Source organism: Poecile atricapillus, chromosome 6, assembly GCF_030490865.1.
Source record: "Poecile atricapillus isolate bPoeAtr1 chromosome 6, bPoeAtr1.hap1, whole genome shotgun sequence".
Taxonomy (NCBI): Eukaryota; Metazoa; Chordata; class Aves; order Passeriformes; family Paridae; genus Poecile; species Poecile atricapillus.
This window is the reverse complement of record NC_081254.1, coordinates 25046959-25073231: the sequence shown is the minus strand read 5'-3', so window position 1 is coordinate 25073231 and position 26273 is coordinate 25046959. Positions and strand designations below refer to the sequence as shown.

Genomic DNA, 26273 nt, shown 5'->3' with positions numbered 1-26273 from the left:
GGACAAACATTTGGAATATTCCCCATGACCTTGAAATCTGCTGATGTACAAATCCAGTCAGCATTCAGGACAGAGTCCAATCTTCAGTCAAAGCTGAGGAATCGGACATGAGGTTTAGAAAAAAATCAGGTTTGTGGTTTTATACCTCATTTATAACTCAGATTATTTCATATATGCATTGCTTCTCCCACTGGACCACTGCCATACCTTTTCTTGGCCTCTTACAGATTGATTCAGCTGATTTGCAGCTCTGCCAGAATTTCTTTCAGATCTTAATCTTTCCGTTCACTAATTTCCCCCACACCTTCTCTAAAGTGGGGCTACAGTACTTGCTTTCAGCTCCAGCTGAGAGCTCATCTGTGTTCACCCTGTGTCTGTGCAGAGCCCAGAGCAACATCAACTGCTGTGGCACAAAGGAGGAACGAGGATGTGATACTTTGGCAGAATAGCTCTGGAAAGTCTGTGCCACTTCTCTTGCTAAATTCTCTGCTGACGGTTTGGCTCTGTTTGCATTGGCTACTGAAAGCTAAACCAGCCTGGTGATGATGGAGCATTTTTGATGTCTAAAAAGAGCCCCCAACAAAACCAATAATTTCTGTTTATAGCTGACCTTCTCTGGCGTACAAAAAGTCTGAGCAGGCAGAGCTCACCCATCTCCAGCAGGCAAGGGGCACCCATCAGCACCACCTGGAAGGATGTGTTCAGTAGCATCTCGGGGCAATGGGACACCCAGAAGATGCACAGACTGGGACTCCTGTCACTCAGCCCAGTAAAATGCATAAGCTGCAAGTAAAACGTTTGCTCACAGACCCAATGAGTAAGAAAACTGGGTTGTCTGCTTACCCCAAACTCCTCATTTTTACTTTTGTAAGAACCAGTTTCTTCTTGTACAGACTGGAGGTGAAACCCTGACTGATCTCCCAGATGTAGAGGCTCACTGCACATGCGCTGCCTGGAATGGGGGGAGTCTCAGCTGCAACCCAGCCTCCCCAGTATGGGTGGCAAGGTAATCCAAATGTGAGAGAGAACACAGCTTCTTTCAGTGGGTATCTGATGAAATAAGCAACTTTGTCCTGTTTGCCCAGGGATCTAATACCCCTGATTACAGAAAACATGCACCATGCAGGGTTATGTACTTGTGGGAATGTGGGATGACTGTACTTGCGGTGAAAGGACAGGAAAAGCATGTCTCCAGGGAGAACCGGATCTGCACTTAGAGGAACCCTGCAGGAAGATCTTTGAAATATCTGCATGGGTCTCAGGAGCACATGTCCTGCTGAAAGGCACCAGATTCCAGCTTCAGAAACTGAGCTCAGGCTTCAGAGCTGAGGCCCTAGCAGGACCACAGGCCCCTGAGTACCCAGAAAAGCACAACCACCATAGTGTTGCTCATCAAGGTGCTCACTCCTCACCCTGCACCGTTGGAGTTTACATTTCACAAAGACAACCTCTGCAGTGCATCCCCTACATTTTCAAAGTCTTTCCTTAACAGGTGGCTGTCTTCCTCCTCCCCAAACATGCTACAGCTTGAATCAGACACTTTGATCACGGGGAAAATATCCCCAGGGAAAAAGCTCTTGATGTAACACCAGCAATGTGTTTGAACCAGCCTGTCAGGGCACAGTGGAGAATCAGGGCCTGAAACTGTGGAGGGAAATGGATGAAGACCTGGCCAGCAGTCTTAATCAAACCCTGCCTGAACCCTGGGCCCAAAGAGTATTTTATAGTTTTTGTAGAGATACTCACACCTGCAGAGGTGTCTACCTTGTCATCTAGCAAGCACAGGGTCTCAGGCTGCTATGGAGTCATCCCAGGCTTGCAGATGCTGACAGGAGCTGCTGTCCCTGTACAAGATCCCAGCTGGTAATGCAGAGAGAAAAAGTGGTTTGTGGAAACACGTGAACATCCAAATGAGATACACTAATCTGTGCAGGTTTGCTGGCTGGAACAGTAGCTGTGGAAGAGAACCAAACAAGAAGCTGTTCCCATCCATGGGGGCCTTGAATGCCGTGATGCTCCATGAGTACCAGTGGTTGCCCTACAGAGAGTGCTGGCTACCTTCCTGGAGCACTGTGTGGTGACAGCAGTGCTTTGGTGGCTGTCCATTCATCCCAACACATGCCAATAACCCCTACTTCAGTCAAAATGGATGAAAATACTGCTTATCCCCTAGCCTGCTCTACTGCTGTGGGACAACTCAAATGTTTGCCTGAGCCAGATGCATTCACAGAATTTTGGTTTTAATGGCATTTTGTGACACAGGTTTGCTCCTCCACTGCTACCCCAACTGCTAAGGAATCAATCATTAGCAGCAGTTAGCTGTTTGATGGTTAACAGCCTGAACCAAAGCCAAACTGGTTGTTAATTGGGCTAACAGCTGATTTCAAGGGGTTGTTTTGCAGGGCCCAACACTCCCAGCAATTGACTTGGAGTTGTAACTAGCAGCCAGGCGGCAATTAACAGAGTCCAGGGAAATTCGCAGGCCATTACCAAAGGGCTGGCTCCCAGCTGGGCTTCTGCTTCTCACGGGGAGATAGGGAGCACAGCCACAGCCCAGGGCCTGAGCAGGCAGAGCCAGCACTCAAGGTCCCATTTCACATCTTGATAGTCAAAATTCTGTGGATGTACAGGCTGGGTCTCATCCTGTGCTTCAGCAGGCTCTTAGGGGTTGTTTTTTTTTTTTTTTTTTTTAATGTTGTTATTGGAGTTTTCCTAATGTGTGCTATGAGCTTCCACAGGGACACCTTCCTGGTCTCCTTCAAATCCCATCTCAGGATCCTCTTTTGCTAGTTGCTTAAGCAACTAGACCTGTGCTTATGTCTATCTTGACAGCTTATGGCACCTGCTACAGTTGACCATAGGAAACAAGATTTCTTTGGGACAAGGGCTGCTGCTTACTCTGGGAGCAGCTCATAAAAGAGGAGGTTCCAGCCACTACAGCAGAAAGAGTTTGCAAAATAATCACAGAAGGAGCAAGGCTGAGATTTTTTTTCCTTCTCCTGCTATAAATCTTTGAGAGGAAAAAAATTTAGAAAACACTACTGGCCATATTGGCAGGAGAAACCAGCCCAGGAAGAAGGAACCTTTCACAGTGCCACGGTCATGGCTGAACAGAGGGCTTGGATAGGAGCAGTGGCACAGATCAGGCATTCACCAAACTGGGGAGGCTCTGACAGCTCTCAGCCTCCTATTTCCAGTCCACAACAAACAGCAGCACAATATTAGCAAAGTCATAATACCTGAACGTGGCTGGAGTGGTTCTTCCCAACACAGCCAAGCCTCCCCCAGGCTCTGATCCTGGGATATGTAGCCACAGATTTTATCTTGGACACCACACAACCTGGAAGGACATTCCAGTGTTACAGCTGCTATGAGCATAGGAGAGATGCTGTAAGTCACATGAAGCCCAAGAACATCCCCTTTGCTCCCAGAACAGCAAATCTGAAGTGCATTTCATTGCACAGTACCTGGGCCATTAGGCAACCTGGAGTAACAGCTGTAACCTTCAACTGATCCACACAGGAACCCTCTCTTATCCTGCAGCTGATGTGGTACAGGGCCAGTGGGTGGACAAAAAGTTTTACTGGAGCCTGGCACCAATTCCATGCTGACTTTGACCCTGCAATGGCTGCAGGTTCCCATTAGTCCAGTCCCAAATATCCCTCCAACATCTCCCAAGAGCTCCTCTGGTGCACCAAGCCACAGGGGCCGTGTATCCTTGGGCCCATGGCTTGTCAACACCAGAGCTCACAGCACATCCTTGTCCAGGAGGAAGGCAAACAGCAAACCTAGCCATCAAAGGTATTCTGCAGCAAAGCCACGGGAACAGGAGGGCGGCCCCATTTCTAAGGGAGAACTGATAGTGCTGTAGGCATGCGTGGGGAGGGGGCAGAAACGCTGCAAATGGGAAGCAGAGTGGTAATGAGGAGCATATGTGTAGGTGCTTGGAGCATCCCAGGTGCTACAGAAGTGCTAAGTGTTATTACTATGGCCAGGAAACTGGCTGTGAAAACCAACTGTACTCCACATCCCCTTTCTCTGCACCTTCTCCAGGGTCTGGACCTAAGACTCCCCATCGGACTCCGGAAACCAGGAACCAGCCTGGAGGCGTCTTTGGCTGCACCCCGTGGTCAGAAGAGCTGTGTGGAAAGGAGAGAGGAGCAGAGAGGGACCAAGGCTCAAAAGGAGCATCGGGTCTGGTCTGTGTGGCCAAGAAGATTTTGTGCCCTGTCAGAGTATGGTGCTGGCCCTCAACACATGTTGAGTACTGTTGCAGCACAGAAGGTTGTTTCCATATGTGAGACTCATTTTGTGGCCACCCTGCCCAAAGCAATTTATCTCATGAGCTCCTGGCCCTGGAGGGCCATTCCCTTGTGACAGCCCTGAGCTCATTTCTGCTCCACCTTGTGTCTCCCTCTAAGATGCTTCACTTGGTTCCACAGCCAGAGCTTGCTGGTATGGAGCAGGGCATGGAGCAGTGCTGAGCCCTCCCTGCTGGCAGGATACAGCCCACCAACAAGCCAGTTTGGTTTGGAGTGGCCAAAATATGAGATCCCCCACTGAGTCCCTGAGCATCCCTGTTTCTGGCTATAAATCCCTTCCAAGGAGGAGCCTTTAGAGAGGGGGACTGAGATGATCCACAAGCTGCAGCCACCCCGCCCCCTCCCCGAGAGGAATTGCTCTCACACAAATGAAATGTCTGTAATTAATGGGCAGGGGGCTGGACAGGTCTGAGATGAAAGCGTTTCCTGGACTTGTCCTTCATTTGCATGGTATCAGAAGCTGTTCAGAAGGTGTGACTTTTCCCACAGGGAGCCCTCAGTTCGGTGGCACAATAAAGCCAGAACTTCTTACCCAGAATTAATTAAAGGAGGGGGAGGGGGATGGCAGGGAAATGTTTGAAAGCTGAGCCTGATGCAATAAACAAACAGCCCAGTCGTCCTTCCCAAACTAAAGCCTGCCTAAGGAGCCTGGGCAAGCTCCAGCCCTGCCACAGCATCCTACAGCCCACCCAGCTCAGTGGGCACCCATATCCAAGCAGACATCATGGAAAAGTTGTAAACAGAGAGAAGGGGTGGAAGCAGAGATAGCATGAGCCAAAAGGTTTGGGGTTTGGTTGATAAAGCCATGGTGCAGCCCCTGCTCAGACAGCACATGCCCCTTTTCTTGCCCCTTCAATTTGTTGCTGCCTGTACTCTGTTTCTCTACTATAGAATCACAGAATGGTTTGGATTGGAAGGCACTTTAAAGGTTGTTTAGTTCTAAATGACCTGCCATGGACAGGGATACCTTCCTACTAGATCAGATTGCTCAAAGCCCCATCCAGCCTTGGCCTTCAATGCTGCCACAGATGGAGCACCCACAGCTTCTCTGGGCAACCACAGCAGCATTTAATCTGAAAACAGCTCTTTCTCCTGCCTGGTGTTGCCCATTTACTTCTTACCCTGTGTTAGCTGGCTGGACCTGATGGGCTTCCCCATGATCTGGCAAGGCAGAATCTCCCAAACATTGCTCAACTCCAGCCTTGCCACTGTGTCTGGATGGCAGCACATGGTGAGCCCTGTCCAGGCAGGGACAGGCACACAGCACTGCTTGGAGCTCAGGATGGGGCCATCATCCCTGCTCCAACAGCCAGAGCAGCACAGTTCCTTTCCTGCTTCATCTGTCACCTCCTTCCAGCCAGCTGGTGGCAGTGAGGGAGCTGCAGGGTGACACGGAATGGTGGCATCAGCAACAGGCACATGCCCACCACAAGGACTTTGCTAGCTCAAAGCTGGGGTTCCTGCCCAAAACACCCACACTAACAGCATGAGTTAACAAAAGCAAACATCTATCCCCAAAGCCCCCCATCCCCAGCCCTCTCCTGCAGTCCTGCTCCCATCTCAGCACCTCACAGTCCCCAGGGCCCTTGCATGGCTGTGATTCTCAAGCTTGGTTCATACACCTCCTGATGAAGAAGAAAAAGTCCCAGATTACTGGGTAGATGATTGACCCTAGGCATTCAAATAGCAGCCAGAGTTCCTGTGACTGTGGAGGAACAGCAGGTATCACCAGGGACTGTCACCACCTCTCTGCATGGGTGGTGGAAGCCACCAGCCCTGGGGACCATGTGCACAGCACCCTGCAGGACTCAGGAGGAGTATGAGCTCCTCCAGACTTACCAAGGACTAAGTAGTATCAGTACAGAGACAGGATATGAGAAACCATTAATTAATTCACTTACTCATTAACTTACTAGAACTGGGCTCTTTAATCTTCCAAGCAGTGGTGAAACAACCTTTGTTGACTAAAGGAGCTGAAGTTAGACAAATGCAAACAATAAACAAAGTCTAAAGCTGTAGTGCTCCATGGCCACTCAAAAGCCCTTTAATGAAAAGTGGCTGACTAACCATGGACCGAGTGAGCTGGGGATCCCTTCCCAGAGGCCAGGCCTGGGTGCCTTTCGCTGTGGCAGAGCAGACAGCAGGATTTGGGGGGCAGTGTGGTACAGAGCTGTGCAGGGACACAGGAGTGTGCATACTCACTTCAAACCCCCGGGCGCCGGCTGCTCACTGCTCCAGCTCTTGTCTGCACCCCAGGATGGCAGGGATGGGGGAACAGCCTTACTGGAGGCTGAGCACCACACCGTGCCCTTCCCTACCCTAGCTGGGCATTTGGATCGAGACAGGAGACATGTATTTAGTCCCGTGCCTCTGCTACCCGTACCTGGAGCAGGCACCTGGCACCAATTCACCCATGTTCACAAAGCCATTAGGAAAACAGTTAGACAAATTAAAGGAAGAAAAGCAACCATTAAGGACTATCAAACACCATCTCTGCCTGGGGAAAGGCCAGGAGCAATTCACTTTTAATTCCTGTAGTCTGTAAACCACAACAAAGTCTCGCCCCAGCTGTCATCCTCAGGCTTCGGCAGCCCTTGGGTCCCTCCTGGAACAGTCAGACAAAAGCCATCCGTGCTGTCCTGTGGCTCAAGCAACATCCCTGATCTCCGTGATGCGGCAGCGGTGTTCAGGTACAGAGCACGGCCAAGTGCTCAGTCCCTTCTTTTCCCTCCTTGAAATTATTGACAAATACTGCCAGCTCTGCCCAGGCTGCTGTGTCAGCCAGGGGAAGGCTCAGCCTCGAACCCACAGTCTCAGCATGAGCACTGGGTGATGTCACAGGCACCCCATCAGCATTGCAACAAACCCGGGGCTGGCACCTGTGTTGGTAAAACTCACCTTGCAGGGCTGCTACACTTACACACTTTAACATATCTCACAGTTTCATTCTTGCATGCTTCCATACCTTAGAACCACTCCATATCTGAATCCCTGATCAGCTCCTGAAAGCAAGACCCAGAACTGCAGCAGGGTTGAGTATTCTCTGAAGGACAGGACACAACAGCCCATTCTGCACAGCCCCAAGCTCTTCTGGGTAAGAGAGGAGCAAATACCAACTTTCTCTTGGGCAGTTTCATCCCCTCCTTGAGAGCAGTCATCAAGGCTCCGTTGTACTATGTCCCCATTCAACCTGCAGTAGGCCTTACTCCCACATGTCAAGAAGGTGGCATCTGCACATTAAACCTGGAATTTGCTGCAAGGAAAACTATGATTTCCACCAGACTCATCTGGGTCCAAAATCTTGGGGCACTCTCCCCACTCTCCACAGCTGGTCCCTTGGGAAGGAAATTACAGCAATCAGCAGCCTCAGCCCCATCCTGCACCTCACTGCCATCCTCTTTCATCCCTCTCCAATATGTCTGTCCAGCCCCAACCCCTCCCTGGAAAGCATCAGGCTCAGTTAGACTAATACAAACTTTTAATGCACATATTAAATAAATACTTCAATCATTTCATATTCAATTTGTACACAACCGAAACAAAACAAAAATCCTCAAGGAAACAGGAAAAACCTCAAACAATCAAAAAAGATTGGATGAAAATTCACCCCTGGTTCTGGCTCCTATCCAGTGTCTTTGTTTGCCCTCCCCATAAAGAATAATTGGTTTAACCCTTTGGAGAGAGTCACAGTCCCAGGGCAGCATGTGCAGAGCAGGGCTGGCTGAGGATTTCACTCAAGAGATGTAATGTTTCCTTTGTGATTTTTCATTCTTCTAAATATAAAATTTGGCTTCTGTCAACACAGAAATTTTGAAAGAAACCCCCTCCTTTCCTAGGGGGGCAAGGGGAGCAGTATTTCTCATCAAAGAAGAAACATGGAAGAGAGGGTTGGCAATGGAAGCACCAACTATTATGACAAGATACTGAATATCACAACAAAACAGCCTGAAATGGCTCCACAATAATTTGTAAACTTTGTTTAATTTTATGGATGAAAACTTGCATCTCATAAAAAAATATAGACAGAAAAAAATATCAGTTTTTGGTGAGTAGTTCACATTTTCCACATGGGGAAAAAAATAATACCAGTTATCAGCCCGCTCCACAGCAGCTGTACCTTAGTACTTTAAAACAAACCAAATGCCAAAGATGCTCCCGTGGGTAAGAGGTACCGAGTCAGTTCAGGACTTTCACTGGGGAACCCATCACCCCCTGTCCCCTCCTGAGAAAAAAAGTAAGTTGAGAGTTGTGAAGTCAGCAGCATTCTCAGAAGGATGCGACTTCCAGCAACCCCTTGCTCAGCCAAAGAAGTGGGCACATCCAAGGAAAGAAAGCATCCAGTGGTCCCCACCCCAGGCGTCACAGTCAGCCCCCACTGGCAGTGTCCCCACACCACCCAGGCTGCCAAAACCACCTAGGTGGCCTCCAACCACCTCCAAAATAAATCCCCGCGTCTTAGCTGTTTTCCAGCCTCTCCATCTTCTCCAGCAAGCATAGCATTAGTTCAGTTCATTTAAGTAGCACATCGCTTCCAGATTTGGATTTCCATGGTTTTTTGCTTGTTTGTTTTAAACATTTTTTTTTAACTCCTTTCCCCCTAGAGCTACCAAAAAAAAAAAAAATTTACAAAATAAAGCGCAACCCCAAACAGACTAGAACGTTTCTAAGTGAAGGGCTCTTCTCCCTTCACCAGTCTTTGAATGTTTCATTACTTTTAAAGCTGGAGTACAAAAATAGAGTCTCTCTCATTTTTTTCCTCATTTTTTTTCTTTTTTTTTGTAAAAACCAAACACCCTCCCAAAAGTACCAACAACTAGAGCAGGTAATTTTTTTTTTATCCTCCCCCTCCCTTTTTTTTTTGTTTTGTTTTAATACCCATATGGGAAAGTCTCTACATATAGTCCACCAAGCTCAGAGGAGCATCCTCCAGGAGATGCAGGCAGAGGGGGCAGGGGCAGGCACATCAAGGGCCCGCTCTGGAGCTGGAGTTTCTAGTCCTTTTACTTCTCCGGTTGAAGGGGTAGTTGAGGAACTCAAAGCGTCTGTGGGGCTCGGTGGTCTGGTGGCCCTTGGGAAGCCTCTTCATGAAATGCACCTCCCGTTGGTGCTGCCGGGTCTTGGAGCCCTTGCGCGGGCGGCCCTTGCGGGTGAAGGCCATGTACCAGCCCTCGTACTTGGCGTTCTGCAGCGCCGTGTAGTTGTTCTCCAGCACAATCTCCGTGAAGACGCAGTCCTTGCCTTTGCCGTTGCTCTGAGAAGGGACAGGAGCAGAGATTTAAGCGACAAGCAGTTGCTCAGAGAGCTGCTTCTCACTGTGGCAGCAGGGTTGCAGAGCTTGTGGGCAACCAAAGGCTCACTTCTCCCACAAGTCAGAATTGCCCAAAATGTGTTTTTCCTTAACAAGCGACAGTGAGCAGGCACAAACACTGCTCACTGCTGCTTATGTACCAGTGCAGCTGGTCCCAGTCTTAACTTCCACCGCATCCATAAGGGAATTTTTGCCTCCATCTGTGCCTGGATGTAACCATAAACAAACTCTCCATCCCAATTCACCCACCCATCCTGTCCCCGTGGGGTCTTTAACACAGGAGGGACATCGAGGAACATTGAGTGGCAGGAGAAGTGACATGAGGTCAGTGGTGAAGGTTCCCACAGATGAAGGTGGTGGGGGAAGCATGGGATAGCCAGGAACTGAGCTCCCCCATTATGTACAGCAGCAGGACTAGAGAAGAACCCACACCGGGCAGCCCCCAGGAAGCAGCTGCCATGGAAAATCCTTGCAGGTAATCACTGTTCTGGAGGGATTTTTTACATCCAGCCCTGCCACCGCGGGAAGGGGCATCAAGGCACAGAAGCTGCATGACAAACCAGCGGGGCCAGCAGTGGGGTCTGGCCTTGGGGCAAGCCCCATGGAGCATCTTAACATTCCTGGTACTTGTACCATGTAATCGTGGAGAATAGACCAGCAATCCGCCTATTTGTTCCGAGAGATAGAAGGAATGCGCCCCACACGGCACCCGCCCACCTCTCTTGCTCCCGCTCAGGCTGCAGGATGGCTTGTTCCCCTGCCCCAAGAGGCAGAACTGCCCTCATGGCAGTCCCCGCTCCGTGTCCCAGCAGTTCCCTGCCTTGCCCGTACCCTTGCACCCTACCTTGCCAATCAGCTTCCCCTTCTTGTTCATGCAGATGTAGAAACCCGTGGCTGCCCCCTTGATACGCACGCGGCTCCCAAAGGTGTCTGTCTCCACGATGAGCTTGGCTGGGGAGAGCAGCAGGGGGAGAGAGGGAGGGAGGTCAGAGGGGTTGTGGGATAGGGCTGGCACAGGTGTGGAGACCTCAGCAATGCACCGTGATGCTGGGCACTGCAGGCACATGATCTCTGGCAGCTGGACCAGAGAGAGCCCTAAAATCAGCACATGAGGTTAAGATACAGCTTGTCCCCTCCCCTTAACTTGCCCCTATGTCCCTGCATGACACTGGACATGTCCTTTTGCCATCTTAAGCTGTGCTGGATGGGGAACAGCTCTGTTTTACTCAGCTCCATAGGGCTCAGTGGTTCAGGCACCACAGAGTCCCAGATGGAGGCAGGGCAGCCAGCAGGGCACATGCTGGTTGGCAGAGAACAAGGCAGCTGCCCTGAAAACTGAGGCAAGGCTGGGTGTGCCTGTGGGCAGGAACCAGACACCTTTGGAAAGTGCAGTGTGCTGCCAGCTGTCCCCAGCCCAGGGGACACTGCTCCATGTCCCTCTGCCAGGCCAGGGCTGCAGGAGGAGCAGTGACTTTGCAGCTGGCAGGGGAGGCGTGAAGGGTACAGCCACCCTTTTAATGCCTTTCACCTTTGCACAAGTCGAGAGGGCGTATTGATTTGGTCTCAGTTTTTTAATGGAGGCATCGATCGACTTCCGAAGGAGCTATGCAAATCGCTGGGTCGATGGGCCGCCTATAAATAGACCTGTCACCTTCCCTCCCTGCCTTCACCCTGGGAACCCAAGGCCCAAAGCTCATCCATCCCCAGGGAAGGGGGATGATGGGGACAGGACATCCTTCTTCCCGGTCCTGCAGCTGCTGTTCCCAGAGCAAGCCCCGAGGGGGACGGTGGCTACCTGTTTGTACCTCAAAAGGTCTGTGCTATGCCAAGCACCAAAGAATTCCCCACAGTGCTGAAAAGCCAGCTGTGACTGCCCCACCAGCTCTTGTTCCTCATCAGCCCACAGTACTACAAGTGCTACCCAACAAGGCAATTAGAGGACAGGCCACAAAAGTTCCATTCTTATTATGGATTTAAGTCCTTTGGTGCCTTATTTATCCTCTCAGGTCCCTGCACAAGGGCTGCTCAGTTTCTCAGGACTGCAGTTCACCGTAGCTTGCACATCTCTTCCTCAGGATGCTCAGCCTCCAGCGAGCCCCAGTGAGGGCAGTGATGTGGCTCTGGAGTGGGAGGCTCTGCAGGAGGATGCTTTGAACGGCAGAAGGAGGCTGTAGGCGCACACACAAGCTAAAGTGAGCTTAAATCGTGCTGTGGGCTAGGGGAAAATGGCCTTTTTCTCTCTCTGCAGTGCCTCGACCCCGCATCCCTCTTACGATGGACGCTGCTGAGGTCAATGGCACCAAGGATGGGGACAGCAAGCAGGCAGTGCTGGCAGCTGCTGAGTTGACCAATGGAAAGGTCACCCCCAAATTTGCTAGGGCCAACTGATTTGGTGCTGTTAGGCAGGCCAAGCTTGATGTGCATGCAGGCACCCCCTCCTGTCAATATCACCCTGCAGCATCTCTTGTCCCCAAGCTACCATGCATTCACATCCCCCTACTCCTAGGCAGGCACAGATTGAACTCAGAGAAAAGAAATTTGGGAAGAGCGAACTCCAGGCAGTGCTGATCAATGCCTAGAGAGCCTGACAAGCACCTCTCATCCCCAAAAACCACCCACGGGAGCGATGGCACTCTGCAAACAAAGCGCTGAGACAGTGACCCCCTATTTATCTATATTGGGGAAAGGGGTGGAATTGATCTTGGAGGCAGTAAAAGGTTTGAGGAGAATTGATTTTTCTCTCTGAGAGATAGAAAGAGGAGGGAGGGAGGGAGAGAGGGATGAAGAGGGAAAGAGGGAGGGAGTGGGGAGGCCTTGGCCCCAGCGAGCACAAAACCCTGCTTTAAAGATGCACATTGCTTCTCTTTTGGACTTTTCTCTCCTTTTTTTTTTTCCACCAAAGGGCAGCTGTGATTTACAGCCACCAGACGGGTTTGCTGCCCTGCACGAGCCCAGCCCATGTGTCTCTCCAGCCCCCTTATCCACAGACGATGAAGACGACCTGGCCCCAGGGACTTGCACCCCTAGACCCTTCCAGACTCGTGAACGCTGCAAACTCCAGCCCCAGCCAACAGAAAACCCTGGGCACAGAACAACAACCAGCAAGTGGGCAGAGAACTGTGCCGGTGTCTCCGGCCACTCGTGGGGTTGAGCCAAGCTGCAGCTGGCAGTGGTTTTCTTGGTGGCAGACACAGCCTGGGAGGGACAAGCTGGGCTGCACCGGCCGCCCGCCTTCCCTTAGAATTAAAAAAAGTCAATCAAATATTGACAATTAAGACAAATAACTGAAAACGCTGGACTCGATGTTAAGTCGGCTGTAAAAATGTCAGCGTGGGGAAAGGGGTCATCTGCAAAAATAAATCAACCCCTTTTACACGCCCACCCCCAAAAATGAGACTGAAAAAAAAAGACAAAAAAAGCAGAAAGAAGGGCTTGGGGAGGGGGGATCTTTGCTGCAAAAGTGGATTTCTAAATAACATTTGGGGGGAGTCTTTTTTTTCTTCCCTCTCTCTTTTGGGGAGGGGGGGAGGCTTAACATTTTCAACTCTATTCTTTCATTTAAGTGACAGATTTATCCCAGTAAAATTATGTTTCATGCTCAAACTTTGAAGGGAAAGTGGCTACGTAAATGCTGAAAAAATGCAGCGAGACACACTTGATCCCCCAACTGGACTGCGAAGAGGAGAAAGTATTCAGGAAATGTTAAAAAAGGTGAAAGTAAGAAGCGTTTTAATAGTTCTTCCAGACATGGGGGCCTCCCTAGAGATTCATACAGAACAATCCTGAACCTCTATTTTAACATTTACAGACTTGCAACTCTTTTAAAACTTTACATCTGAAAAACTGCTTGTTCTCTTTCTGGTTTAGATCAGTCTTCATTTTCCTCCTTAGCTCTTCAAATGCTTAACCTTTTTTTATTACATTTTAATAGAGTTTTTCAAGCCACCACCAGTCCCTTACTTCTGGCTGTATTTAAACCTGGTTGTTATTTAAATATGCACTAACTGTTTTGTAAAATCCAGGCGTTAGAGGTCTAAAACAAGATGGGATTTTCTTTTTTTTTGTTGTTTTTTGGTTCGGAAATTAGCTACTGCCCTTTCAAGCTAGAGCTGCTCCAGGATGGGAATAATTCATTTGCAAGATTAATTCTGGATATATGGAACATCACATGGAACCTGCACTGTGCTTTTACTGATAATGTCCAGAACGAAATTTTCACCCAAAGCAAAATGAAGGAAAAAAACCCCAAAAACCAGAAAGGGAAACAAAAAAAATGTTTCTACTGATCTACCCAAGCAAGAAAGGGAAATTGCAGCTAATACCAAAGAAAAACAATTGTGATACCTATGTACAACACACAGGAACACAGACACTTCCCTGCCCTGGGCAGAGGATCAGGCCTCCCGCAGACAGCCCCGTGGCTCACTGGCCCCACTGACCCCTGTGCCACGTTTGACTATCCCAACATGTCAGGAGCTCACACAATCAAAGTATTTGGGCTTCCCAGCAGAGGGACCGGTCCCTTTGCCCTGGAGAGGGTGGAGGTTTTGGGGAGGGGGTACCAGGGTGATGCAGAGGGGCCATGGCAGAGTGCAAGCTCTCACACTTGCAGAGTCCCTGCTTTGTCTCTGGAGACACTGCAGCATCTCTGCCTGCAGCTGACTGCCTCGCTGACCCTCTGCTCAGGATTTGTTTTGGAAAGGAAGGGATGGGACAGGAAAATGCCACTTTAGCCAGTCCTAGTTCAGGGAAGGCTCCCAAAGCAGTCATTCCCTCTTTCTCCTCCCTGCCTCTTATTTTTCAAATTTACTTTCCATTTCAGTTCCAAAAGGAGGTCCAGGGATTCCCATCCCTGCAAAGGGCCAGGATGAAATTCTGATGATGCTCAGGATGCCGCAGCCCCAAACCCTCTAGAGTCAGTGCAAACCAAGAATTAAAAGGAAAGAAGCAGAGCCTATCGTTCCAAGAGCTGGTCCCTTCCCTTGGCACAGGGAACCTGCCCTCACCTTGAATCACACAGCTGCTGATTGTTGACCCCTATGTTCTCCTTTTACAAGCCCCCACAAGCCGAACGATTTTAATGATTTCTGGCTGACAAACAGGACGGAAATCATCAATCGCCACTCTGGGCTGCGAACACCTCCCCAGCTCCCCCCTTGCCTGCCCACATCGTGTGTCCTTACCGTGCACATCCCCATCCTCTGCCATCGCATTGATTTTCTTGTTGTCCAAGATCTGCACATGTTTCCCGCTGGTCCGGCTGTACAGCTGGTAGGTACGGACAAGCCGCCGGCTGAGCTGATCTGTCACCAGGCTCTGCTCCCTCACATGCTGTGTAAAATTAGGTGGGGACTGAACAGTTACCTTTAGGAAATTAAAAAATATACAACACACCATTATAATCTCTACTCCTCAGCGGGGCAAATGGGCTGAACCGAGATCGCCGGCCTCCAGCTGGGCTTTACGGGAGGCCAGGAGCCAGGACCGCGGCGGTGCCTCCTGTGCCATCAGAGTCTTCCAGGAGAAGGATCATTAAGCTCAGGGACACAGTGACCAGAGCCCTGTACAGAGCTGTGCCCTCTCCAGACATGCCCTAAGCAGAGGAGCGGGTAGCTTGGGAGTACAACAGGGCTTGGTGACCCTGGAGGCCTCTCCAGGACTCAGTGGGTCCTGACTGGGACTGGGGTACCTTGAGATGAGCATCAAGGCTGGGAACTGGAGGGGATCAAGGTGGGACATGCAGGATGGCCCTATGTTGCCCTCTCAAGGGGCTGAAGCTTTCATCCCTCACCTCTCTCACCTCTGCAGGAGCATACTACTGCTCCAGCTGCCCCAGGCACACACCCAACAGCTGCCTGTCCTCTGAGTCTCAGGCTCTTTATTTGCTCCCAAGTACCCCACTTACTGAAGAGCTGTGTTGAAGCTCTTCAAACACAAAGTCCACGGAGATGGTAGAGCTATGAGGCATAAGAATCACAAGAGAACTATACCCCAGTGCAGGTATTTAGTGGTATAACCACCCAAGGATACCAACACGCTTCCTGTGCAAACACAGCCCTCATCCCCAGTCAGCCGTTTGGTGCCAGCACAGGGTTGTCTCAGCCCCAGCACACCAAGCCCTTTAGTCCCAGAGATGCAGCTGAGCCCATCCTCTCCAGACCCGACACTCTTGCTCCTGGGCTTTAAATGATTTTCATGAGCGGCCAAACCAGCTCCCCCCTCAGCCCCGGCTCATGAGCTGGCACAGAATTCTTTTTCCCCCCTCGTCTCAAATCCCTCTTTTAAGTCTGGAAAGTTTCGCTGCTCTCTGACATTTATAAAGATGTATTCTGAGCAAATGTTAGGAGATCGCTCCTTTCAACATCAGAAGGCTGGGGCTACCCCCCACCACCCCCACGTCAAATGGGAAGATTTCCTCCTGTCTTAAACAACAACAGAAAACCACAATAAAAGCAAAAGCCGATGGTCTCCCAAAGCCAGCTTTATAGAGATATCTCCCCGTGACAATGTCATCTCTCTCCCTCTGCTTCTGCCTGTGCATGTGTGTTTCCTATAGACGGGTTTTGGATAATGCAGCAGGATTCTCTCCCCAGCTCTGATGAGGGTACCATGTGGAGGAGAGGTCATTAGCCATGCTGCTATTTGGTCTCCATCTCATACTCCAAAATATTACAGCTATGTTTTTATACAACTGCACAATCCCAGTGCTCCGTTCCCTTCACTTCTCAGCTGGAAACTCCATTTCCCACCCCCCCTCCAAGCTTCCAGGAAAATAACAATAATTTTAAAAAGCAGCTTAAAGGGCATTTTAAACAAAACTTCTGCACCTGTGATCTCAGGGGGGAGGTGGGGGCTTCACCCCGGTTTGGAGGCACACCGCTCCCAGCGACACGTTCCTGCTGGTATGCGGGTGTTGCACAAGCTCTGCCCGGGATGTTTAATCTATTCATGTCACTTCTGTCTCTGCCGATACAAACCAGCGATGCTAAAGTCTGACACTTTAAAGCTGAATCAAAACCTGTGCTTTTTACGAAGGCTTTTGCAGGGTTTCTTTTCCTCTTTTTAATTCTGCCTTACTTTTTTGGATGAAACAACATAGGAGGGAAAAATAAAACGGAGCAGAAGGACGGGGGTATCCACAGTGTAATTAGATGTCGGGGGAACGGGAATGAAAGCTGCTCTAAGATAACCCTGAGTATTTCCTTGAAATCCCGGTACTCCTTACCTCGCAGCAGGAGTCCCCCGCATCTTATTTTGCTTCCCGGGAAAGGTGGGGTCCCCCTTGGCTCCGGCTTTTTACAGCCTGGCAACTTTTGTCTCCTGGGTTTTAAACTGCTCCTCTTCCCCGTCTCCCTCCCTCCCTCCCCGCTCGGCGGCGGCCGGGCACCCCCGACCCCCGTGGGGCGAACAAAGCCGGGCAGCCCGGCGGGCACTTACCTGGGCTTGCAGGCAGAGGACGAACAAGTGCATTAACCTGGGAGAGGGAAAAGCGGGAGAGAGGTGTGAGCCGGGGAGGCTGCGGGCACGGGGCGGGAGGGCTGGGGCTGCCGGTACTCACACGTAGCTGAAGAGCGAAGAGCAGGGGTCCATCGCGGCGCCGATGCGGGGCCGGGGGCCCGGCGGCGGCGGGGAGCGCCCGGGGGGCGCGGCGCTGTCTCAGCTCCTCGGTTCCTCTCGCCCTGCCGGCACGTCCTCGCCCCAGAGAAAGGAGGGCACAAGCGGCTACAGAGGGGAAAGGCCCGGCGGCCCCACCGCCCGCCCAGCCCCCGGGGCGCTCGGTCGGCTGCCCCTGCCGCGGGGAGCCCCCAGCCCCGCTCCGCGGCCCCGCTGCCTCCGGGAGGCGAAGCCGACCCGCAACCCCGACGGCGGGGGCGGGCGCAGCCGGGGGCAGCAGCCGCCGCGGGGGAAGCGCGGCCGGACCCCCGCTCCCCTCACGGCCCCGGCGGTACCTGCCGAAGCGGAGCGAGCGGTGGGCCAGGTGTCGGGGAGCTTGGGGCTGCCACTAAGGGCCAGGCTCTGCAACCAGTCGCCGGCGGGACTCCCTCCCCACCCTGTGCCTCAGTTTCCCCATCCGTAAAAGGGGGTTTAAGGGCTCGGAGGGTGGGTCGGGGAAGCGGATCCCCCCGCTGGGGGTTCGCCGCTCCGCGGACGCGTTGTGGATTGGGAGCGGGCGGGCGAGCCCTCCCGGGACGTGCCAGACATTAAAAGGATTACCGGAGGAGGGGGGATGGAGGGGGCCGGAGTTTCGAGAAGGACTGAGGCTGAGCAAATTCAGCAGCCGGGGTGGGGAGCGGGACACCCCTCTTTCTCCGCGAGCATCCCCGCCGGGCGCTTACCTTGTGGAGCGGGCGGGCGCCCTCAGGGCCGGCGCTGCGGGGCCATGGGGCCGGGCAGCGGCGGCGGGACGGGGCTCAGCCCCGCAGCCCGGGCAGGGCCGCCGAGGGCTGCATTGTTCCGGCGAGCCCCGGCCCCGCCACCTGTTGCGCACCGGGGCGGGGGCTGCGGCGGGGCTGCGGCGGGCGGCCCCCGGGGCCGGTACCTGGCCGGGGCCGGGGCCGGCGCCGCCTGCTCGGCGCTGAGTGACAGCTGCTAATTTGCCGGCCGTGCCCCGCTGCCGGTCCCCGCGCTCCCCGCGCCCTCCTTTATCTTATCAGAGCCCATAATTACAATTGCTATTTTGCTTCCTCGAATCAGCAATCAGCGCTATCTGCCGCCGCTGGAGAGGCAGCTCCTGTCAGCCGCCCCTGAGTGACAGCGCGGCGGCTGCCCCGCCGCACAAGCACACCCACACACACACACACACGCGTGCACGGCCCGCCCGCACACACACACAGCCCCGCACACGCCTGTGCAGCCCTCCTGCACACGCACATCCATGCACGCAACCCTCACACGCACAGGCTGCACGCACTCCCTTTAACACACACGCAGCTGGCACACGCGTGCAGCCTTTGCCATGAGGTCCCCTCCTTCTCACTTGCACCCCTCACACACTGCACACCCCAGCACAGTTATTCACGCTGTGCTTTGCTTACCTCTACCTGCAAAACACGACTCTCTGCCTCACACACAATCACACTAGCTGCAGCCACAGGAGAGCTCTCTCTCACACACATACACACTGACACCCCGCTTGTGCACTTTCCCCCTTGCTCAGGCACCCAACAGCCCCAGACACAAGTGCACCAACACCTCTCCCCACCACACGATGTGTCACCCCAAAACTCTGCCTACTGACACTTCTGGGGATGGATCTCCCAGGGCTCTCACCTGATCTTGCTCAGCATCCTCACTGCTGAGGGGTGCTGCAGGAAGGCAGGAGAGCCTGGGCACTGCCCCATCACTGGGCTGACCCCGCAGGGCCCAAGGAGAAAACAGTCCCTGCATCAGTATTAATAAACCCAGTACAGGTTACCCCAAAATTCAGCTCCTTGTTCATTTTCCTTACCTTTTTTCTTGGAACAAAAAGCTGTTTCTGAGGGAGGTTCCTATGTGTAGGATGAAGTCTAGGGCCAAGCCTGCATTTAGCTGGAAGCATTTAGGAGGACCACAGGAACAGGCAGGACAGGCACTGAAGGTGCTCGGCAGAAGCAGGAGCTGGTTTCCAAGGGCACAAACATTCACTCAGCTCATCAGTACAGCACATGGTCAGGAGAAAAACCCTCCAGGTTGAGCTGTGTGAACAGCTGATATACCATAGCACAGGTGAGGTGGTTCATCCTATTCACTTCTGCATTGCCTAAGGAAAACCAGGCAAAACCAGGGCAGAAAACACTAGACACTCCTGATACTCTAAATTCAGACAATTCTTAGTTTCTTATATCTAAAAAATTCAAGGAATTTAGTCTATTTTCCAGATGCTGCTCTCCTTCACCAGTGGCTACCTCCACTTTATCCCTGGTGGGCACAGGATCAGGCAGGCACATGTTACCACGCACAGCACAGTCTACTCAGTAGCACCATTTCCAGAACAGCACAGACTGCCTTAAATTGGGAGATTTATGGTGTCCTGTACAGGGTCAGAGGCAGCTGCAAGCTGACAGTCCCGTGTGCCCCCTGCCCTCAGCAAACAGGCTCAAGTGCCAGTCATGGCTGTAAAATCAAGCCGCTGTGGGATCACCCAGGGGTGGCCACAATTTGCCTGACAGTGGATGACAGACGACGCTCCTGTCAGCCATCCTCAGGCCTACAGCCAGAGCCTCCACAGCCCCCATGCTTACCCCACCTTCGGGAAGGGAAAAGAAATGAGCAGGTTGGTGACAGCAGCCAGGGACAGGCAGCACCACAGCTGCTGGGCTCACCCCACCTCTGCTGCTGCCTTGGATCATGGCCACAGTCTGCTCCTCCCAGGGAAGATGGGTGCCTGCACAGAGGGATTTGCCTTTTTCCCTTGATGCTTCTCAGCCCACCTGTGTTTGCATCAAGAGTGACACCTCCACCCCCTTTTGTTTTTAAGTAAAAACCCTTTTTGGCTAGGCTCTCTCCTGTGCCAGGCAGCACAAGAGAAATCTGCCTGCCTGTCAGCTCCTTCACAGGCCATCTGAGATAAGCCACCCCTGGTCCACACGGTGAGGGTCCCCTCCATCCCCAGGCACTGAGGCTAAATGGCTTGTCTGGCTCTCCTGGGGAGAAGAGAAACTCCAGCCCTGTGCTTCTGAGACCAGCTGGGCCTCAGGCCAAGCTGCTATGGAGATGGTAGAAGAAAGCCTCTCACAGCAGAAAGACTTGGGGACCTGCTGTGCCCTCAGCACTCCAAGCAGCAGTTGGGCTGTGGTCCCTGGAAGAGGCTTACCAGCATGGTCCCATCACACCTTGTCCTGCTGCCCCACTGCTCCATTGCCCTGGTCTGCAGAACAGGGACCATGTTTGGACTGGTCAGGTACAGAAGTGTTTTCCTTCAGAGAAAGCTCATGTGTTTTATGTTCATCAGGGATGTTAAATGCTGCAGATGGAGCATTAGCAGCAGAGATGTGAGCTGCAGCCCTCCCATCCCCTTTCCCACAAAGCTGAGGGTACCGAGGTGCAGCCACAGGGCTACACCAGGAAGCAGAAGCCAAGAGAGGAATCAGGACATGGAGGACCCAGCCTGGCTGGGGTCCAGGCTGGCTCTCAAACTTTGCCCACCTCCTTCACCTCACACAGAGACTCCTGACAGCTGAGATGCGTGGAGGCAGCTCCTGGAGCAGCCTAGACTGAGATAAGACAGGAAAGCAGATCAGGAGAGGATTTGAGATGGAAGGGGCAGCAGGTGAGGGACTGTGAAACTCTGGGAGGGGTCTCCAGCAGAGACTGGAGAGAGCACAGCAGGTGCTGGAGGAAGCTCTTCCCATTCCCCCTGTGATGCTCAGCATGGCACCCCCACAACCCAGGGCCACCCCAGCACCATCCCTTCTCTCTCCCAGGATCTCTCTTAGCACATCTGCAGTACAGAGCCAGGTCCCACCTCCAACTTCCTGCCTGCTTCTTTATCATCTCTCTCTAGCTCAGTTCACATCAGAAAGGGTCCACATGCACCCCCTTCCTTGTTCAGGATGACAAACAGTGGTGTCAGCTCCTGCTCCCCACAAGAGATCAAAGCCAGCCAGGAGCATCAGCCTGAAACCTCTCCACTAGCATCCCTTATTTCAGAAAGGCAGAGACAAGAAAAACAACACCAGCCACAGTTTTAGGGGCAAGCAGTCCAAACTGGGCTGAATGAAGACAAGGGCTCCTAGCAAACTGGGAGTTCATATCATAAGAGGAGTCTAGGAGAATTTGGAGTGAGGGGAAGCCAGCAAAACACCCCAGGAGTTTTGCTTTGAATACCTCTTTCAGGGGGAACTACCAGTGGATAGTTTCAGGGGAAATTATCAGGTGGAGAAGCAACAGGGACATTGCTGTCACTCACAGAGAGAGGCCAACAGGCATAGTTCCCTGCTCCTGACAGGCAGGGACATAGACAGGACCACAGCGCTAATCCCAACTGATGGAGGAGAGCAGTACCTGCAGCAGCACTGAGCCGGCCAGAGGGCGAGGAGAGCTCCTCTCTGCAGGTGCAGAGGGCTCAGACAGCCTGCAGAGCAGTTGCCTGGGGACTGTGAAAGGGAACAGACAGTGTAGGCAGCAGGGTTGAGGGTTAGCCAAAGGCTGGGGCACATAAAGGTGAGGACACTGAAGTGCAGGAAGCAATGCCCAATACCTGAGCATCTCTCTCTGCTCCAACACCATATGAAGAAGAGCCAAAACACATAAAACCCAGAATCCTGTAATGTTTTACAGCCGTGCCTGGAGGATGCTTGGTCATAAACCAGCTTTTTGCATCCCAAAATAAAGACATGGAGACTTGCCAGCAAAGCCAGAGGATACTAGCCCACTCCACCCTCACCCTTCCCAGCCCTGCAGCCCAGTGCCCCCAGCCCTGCCTGCTGATCCTTCACTGCAGCTTTAATGGGGCGTTTCAGAGGCAACAGCAGCTCCTCCATGGCTGAGCAGCACGGAGCAGCCTGGGGCAATCCCACTGCTCACCATTAACCTGCTCCCACCCCCCAAAGGGAAGGAACTTGGTGAAACCCCATTGGGATGTGTTACATGGGAATGACCTTGTCTTCACTACCCACAGCACCGAGGCAGCCCCAGGGCAAACGAGGGGAGGGGAGACACAACCCACTCACAATTAATTCTTCTCTCTATTCAATTACTAGCAGCAAAACTGAGGCATATTTTGTGGGTGGTGGGAACACCAGGCCAGGAGGCTGCCCCTGTGTTCTGGTCACAGCCCCTGGAGCTGTGCCCACCCCTGTGCAGGAACAAACTGGATGATGTGGCCCTCTCTGTTGACTCCTCAGCAGCATGCTCTCACAGCTTCATTTCAGGGAATCAGGCTGACTCCTCTGCCCTTCACCACCTCCTGTCCAGCAGCTTTGCTTCCATAATTTCAGTCTGTACTCCTGGAATTGCAGGTGTCAATATTGGCTTCACCCTCCTCCAGTGGCCATGTGCTGGCTCCCAGCAGTGATCTCTGCAGATCAGAGAAGACAAAGCTGGGCTCTGCTTTCCATCCAGGCTGGGTGATACAGAGGAGAGCTCAGCACTCACAGCAGCAGGGCTGCCAGCATAGCAGGGGCAGCCTGGGTGTCTCAGCATGTGGCAGCTTCACTCCTGGCTCCCAGGCAGAGCAGGGGATCATCCTGTCATCCAGGACAGTCCATGGATGCACACATCCATGGTGTTATGCATCCCCTGCATTTGGCTCTGTTGAGGCCAGTGCTATTTTCACCTCTGGCATCCCCACCCAGCACATGGGGTGAGCCAGGCACATGGGTAATGATCTGGCAGAGCCTTGTGGAGGGCACTGAATGGGAGACATGCTCAGGCCCCATCCATCTGCAAGGAGAGAGAACTGGGATGGCTCTGCAGCTACCCAGCTCAGGAAGGGGTCCACACAGAGTCTTTGAGCTAGGCAAGCCAGAAACAAAGACCAAAGGCTCCCAGTGAGGGTAGTTCACATAGGATCAGCTCAGGGAGAAGGTGATATCTCTAACCGTGCATGATTTAAACCTGAGGCTGGGTATTTTTGTGAAATTCTGCTCTGCATCAAACAGGGGTCAGCAAACAAGCAGCCTAACCAGGAATGGTCATGACACATGTGCACGAGGAAGGGGTGACACCCACAGACATGTGGATGAGGATGTGTCTGCCCATAGCACTTGGGCAGCTCCACTCCATTCCTGACCCCCTTGTACAGACCAAACAGCACCTCCAGAACCTGGTCCCAAGACATTCCTGGCTGGCACATCTTCCCCAGCGTCATAGCTCCAGCCCAAGCTAGGGTCTCCAACCACACATCATCAGGAAGGGCTGGGAAAGAGGGGGGTCAAAGCCAGACTTTGTAGTCAGGGGCTCTACTGGCCACCCAGGAAGGTGGGAGCCATCACTCAATACCAGGTGTCACTGTCCTGTCTGTGGGATAGGTTCTGTGGTTCCTTCAGGATCACGAGTAGCTGAGACAGAGATGCAAAATGTTGTTCCTTTCTTGCCTCAGTTCCCACTCAGCACCATCAGGCAATTTGGCTTGGTTTGGGTCCTCTTAAGAAGAGGACTTCTGTGTCCAGCCTGTGGTGGGGTTAAGCCTAAAACCAACAGCATGGCCCGGGGGGGGGCTGTACATCGGCTGTAACTCTACCTTCGTTTGTTTGCTTACAGCATCCACCCAAAATGCCCGTGTGTGTCTCTGGGCCTCTGTGTCAGTGGCAGCTGAACTGCTGACCCCAGGAGTTTGCAAAACACCAGGGTTATGGCCCCTTTGACATCCCAGCCCAGCAGAGCCACAGCTCATCCTGGCCCTGGCCCCTAGGATCCAGGCCCTGGGGCACCCCACATGGCCTGGCAAGAGCTGGGGCTGTGGGGACAGACACTGGGGCCAGTGGGAGTGAACCCCAAAGGAGCATTGAGGTGCACACACATGGTACTTGCTGCTGTCCAGGTTTGTCTGCAGCCCCCCACCTTTCTGTGGACCACCATGACATGGACCCGCCCCAAACCCCCTGCTACTCCTTATCCAAGCCCAGCCCTTCATCTTCTGTCAGCCCTACAGCCCCCACCCCATGCTGGGATGGGGACTGGCACAGGAATTGTGCCCCTTGCCAGCTTCCATGCCCAGGCCACACCTTGTCTCTGTGCTGCCCTGCAGACCTCTGTGTTTTGGGACGGTGGGGAACATATGGTCACAGGCAAATCAACAGCCAGAGCCTGGAGACAGCCTGTAACTGGTTTCTCCCCAGTACCAGCTGTGGTAGGGGACTTCATGCCACCCTGGAGTGTGGCCATGGCATGCACAACCCAAGCTGCCAGACACCATCTCCAGGATGTGCAGGGCTGCAAGGAGTCAGCCTAGGCACGGGGCAAATGCCCAGGGAGTTCAAATTGAGTTTGAGAGCTCTCAAAACATTCTACTTCCATTTTTTTAACCCAGGAGCCCAAATCCTACCTCCCAATAGCCAAGCCCCACTGCTAGACCATGCTGCCTTTCCCTGTGAGCTGAGCATTATGAGATTTAGCAGGACAGACCTACCAGAGACAAGGTCCCTGTCCCTTCTGCTCTCCTCATCCTCTGCTCTGCCCATCAGCAACAACCCTTCCTATCCAACCCCAAAACCTCATGCACTGCATCTCGGGGGTCTTTGCCTGCCTAAGAGTCTGTCAGGCGAGCAGAGACTGGAGGTATGGAGCAGTGTGAGGTGTCCCACATGCCTTTTGCAGAGACATCACCAGCAAGGATACCACAGAAGATAAATCCTGCCCATCCAGCCTAGGGCTCTGCCACTGACATCCCTGAGAGAATAACTCTGAGAGACCCTAAATGCCCTTGGGACACAGTCCATATGTTCCATGCAGGCCCTGTTCCCCTGGATGCCACCAGCCCAGCAGGGACATGTGGCCAGTAGTGACAGTTCTGCCAGTGTCAGGGACAGCCCAGTCCAGAGTGATTAGATTTGCACCTCGGAGGGGTCGGAGGGCAGGACACCTGCGACCTCCGGGTATCTCGGCTGTGGGTGCTGAGCAAAGAGCTGCCAACACTGTCCTGATGTGAGGTTGCTGCGCGGGGGGCTTAGGACGGAACAGTGTGGGACAGCTGCATGGAGCCTCAGCCCAGGTTGTCTTGCATGCAGCTCTCTGCCATGGCCTGAACATATTCACTTTTAGCACCTGCTCTACGTGTCTGTGAATAGAGACCCATACAACCCCTGCTCCAACGTTATCCCACACTTCTCCAGCTGTGCCCTTACTGCTGAACAAAAAGCTGCAGCTGCCACAGCAGCACCTTCATGGAAATATCCCCCTCCTGCATTCTGGGCAGCCTGTGGGATGGGGGACACAAGTTCACACCACAAGCAGCCACATTTATCACAGCCTGCCACTGCCCTGGGCATGAGCAAAATCCTGTGCCAGGATGTGAATCCAGACATCTGCTCTGGAAATGAGAGCTGGAGGAACCTCTTCTCCCATAAAGCACTCAGTGAGTGACCAGCCACACATCCAGGCTCCCAACAAACTTGAGGCAGCCTGCGGAGGACCCAGCACATGTCTGAGCACCAGGAGGAGATGACACCAGACCTGAGCTTCAGCTTTTCCAGCAGAGACCATTCCCACACAGTGCATCAGCACCATTTCTCTTTGCAAGGCATATTGATGGGAAGAGGATGGGAATTACTGGTAGCCTGGCCCTTCCAGATCCTGCTGCCACCTCCTTTGGTTGCAATCTGCCCACAGCTCAGCTCTACCAGGGCATGCCCTGCCCTGCTGGCTCCCTGAGGCAATAGCAGAGGTACCCGTGCCCACTGCCTGGCAGGATGGAGCAGGGATGGCACAGTCAGCTAGCACTTCAGAGAACAGAACACTCATCACACCCACCATCGGGGTAGTCCCAGCTAAAGGTGGCTCTGCTGGTCCTTTTTCTGGCTCCTGCTGTCACCAAGGTGCCACATGGCTCTCTGCCCACCTCGCAGAGCTGCTAAACCCCAGGATAATGGGATGCTGCATCTCCTGGGGTGGTCCCCTCGTTTCCTTCGAAGCCCAGGCAGCCAAGACTCAGAGAAAAAGAGCTTTACCCTGGATCAGCGTGGGAAAAAGCAACAGGGAGCTCATGGAGCAGGGGACCAGCCCCA

General features: G+C 52.9%; 1 protein-coding gene across 1 annotated transcript; it reads right to left on the bottom strand.

Moving 5' to 3' along the window:
* Positions 1-7861: 7861 nt before the first annotated feature.
* On the bottom strand, positions 7862-17771 carry FGF8 (fibroblast growth factor 8). The gene is made up of 5 exons (XM_058841376.1): positions 17189-17771; positions 17068-17104; positions 14814-14961; positions 10475-10581; positions 7862-9573 (listed from the first exon to the last, which is right to left on the bottom strand). Exons 1-5 carry the CDS (start codon positions 17218-17220, stop codon positions 9286-9288), a joined length of 612 nt encoding a protein of 203 aa, XP_058697359.1. The 5' UTR covers positions 17221-17771; the 3' UTR covers positions 7862-9285.
* Between the last annotated feature and the right edge of the window lie 8502 nt (positions 17772-26273).

Excerpts from the sequence above, each read along its gene's own strand:
- FGF8 (XM_058841376.1), bottom strand. The coding sequence starts at position 17,220 with ATGGACCCCTGCTCTTCGCTCTTCAGCTACGT. Across the intron at positions 14,962-17,067 it reads TCCTCTGCCTGCAAGCCCAG|CATGTGAGGGAGCAGAGCCT; the intron begins GTAAGTGCCCGC and ends AATTTTACACAG. Across the intron at positions 10,582-14,813 it reads AGAGGATGGGGATGTGCACG|CCAAGCTCATCGTGGAGACA; the intron begins GTAAGGACACAC and ends TGCTCTCCCCAG.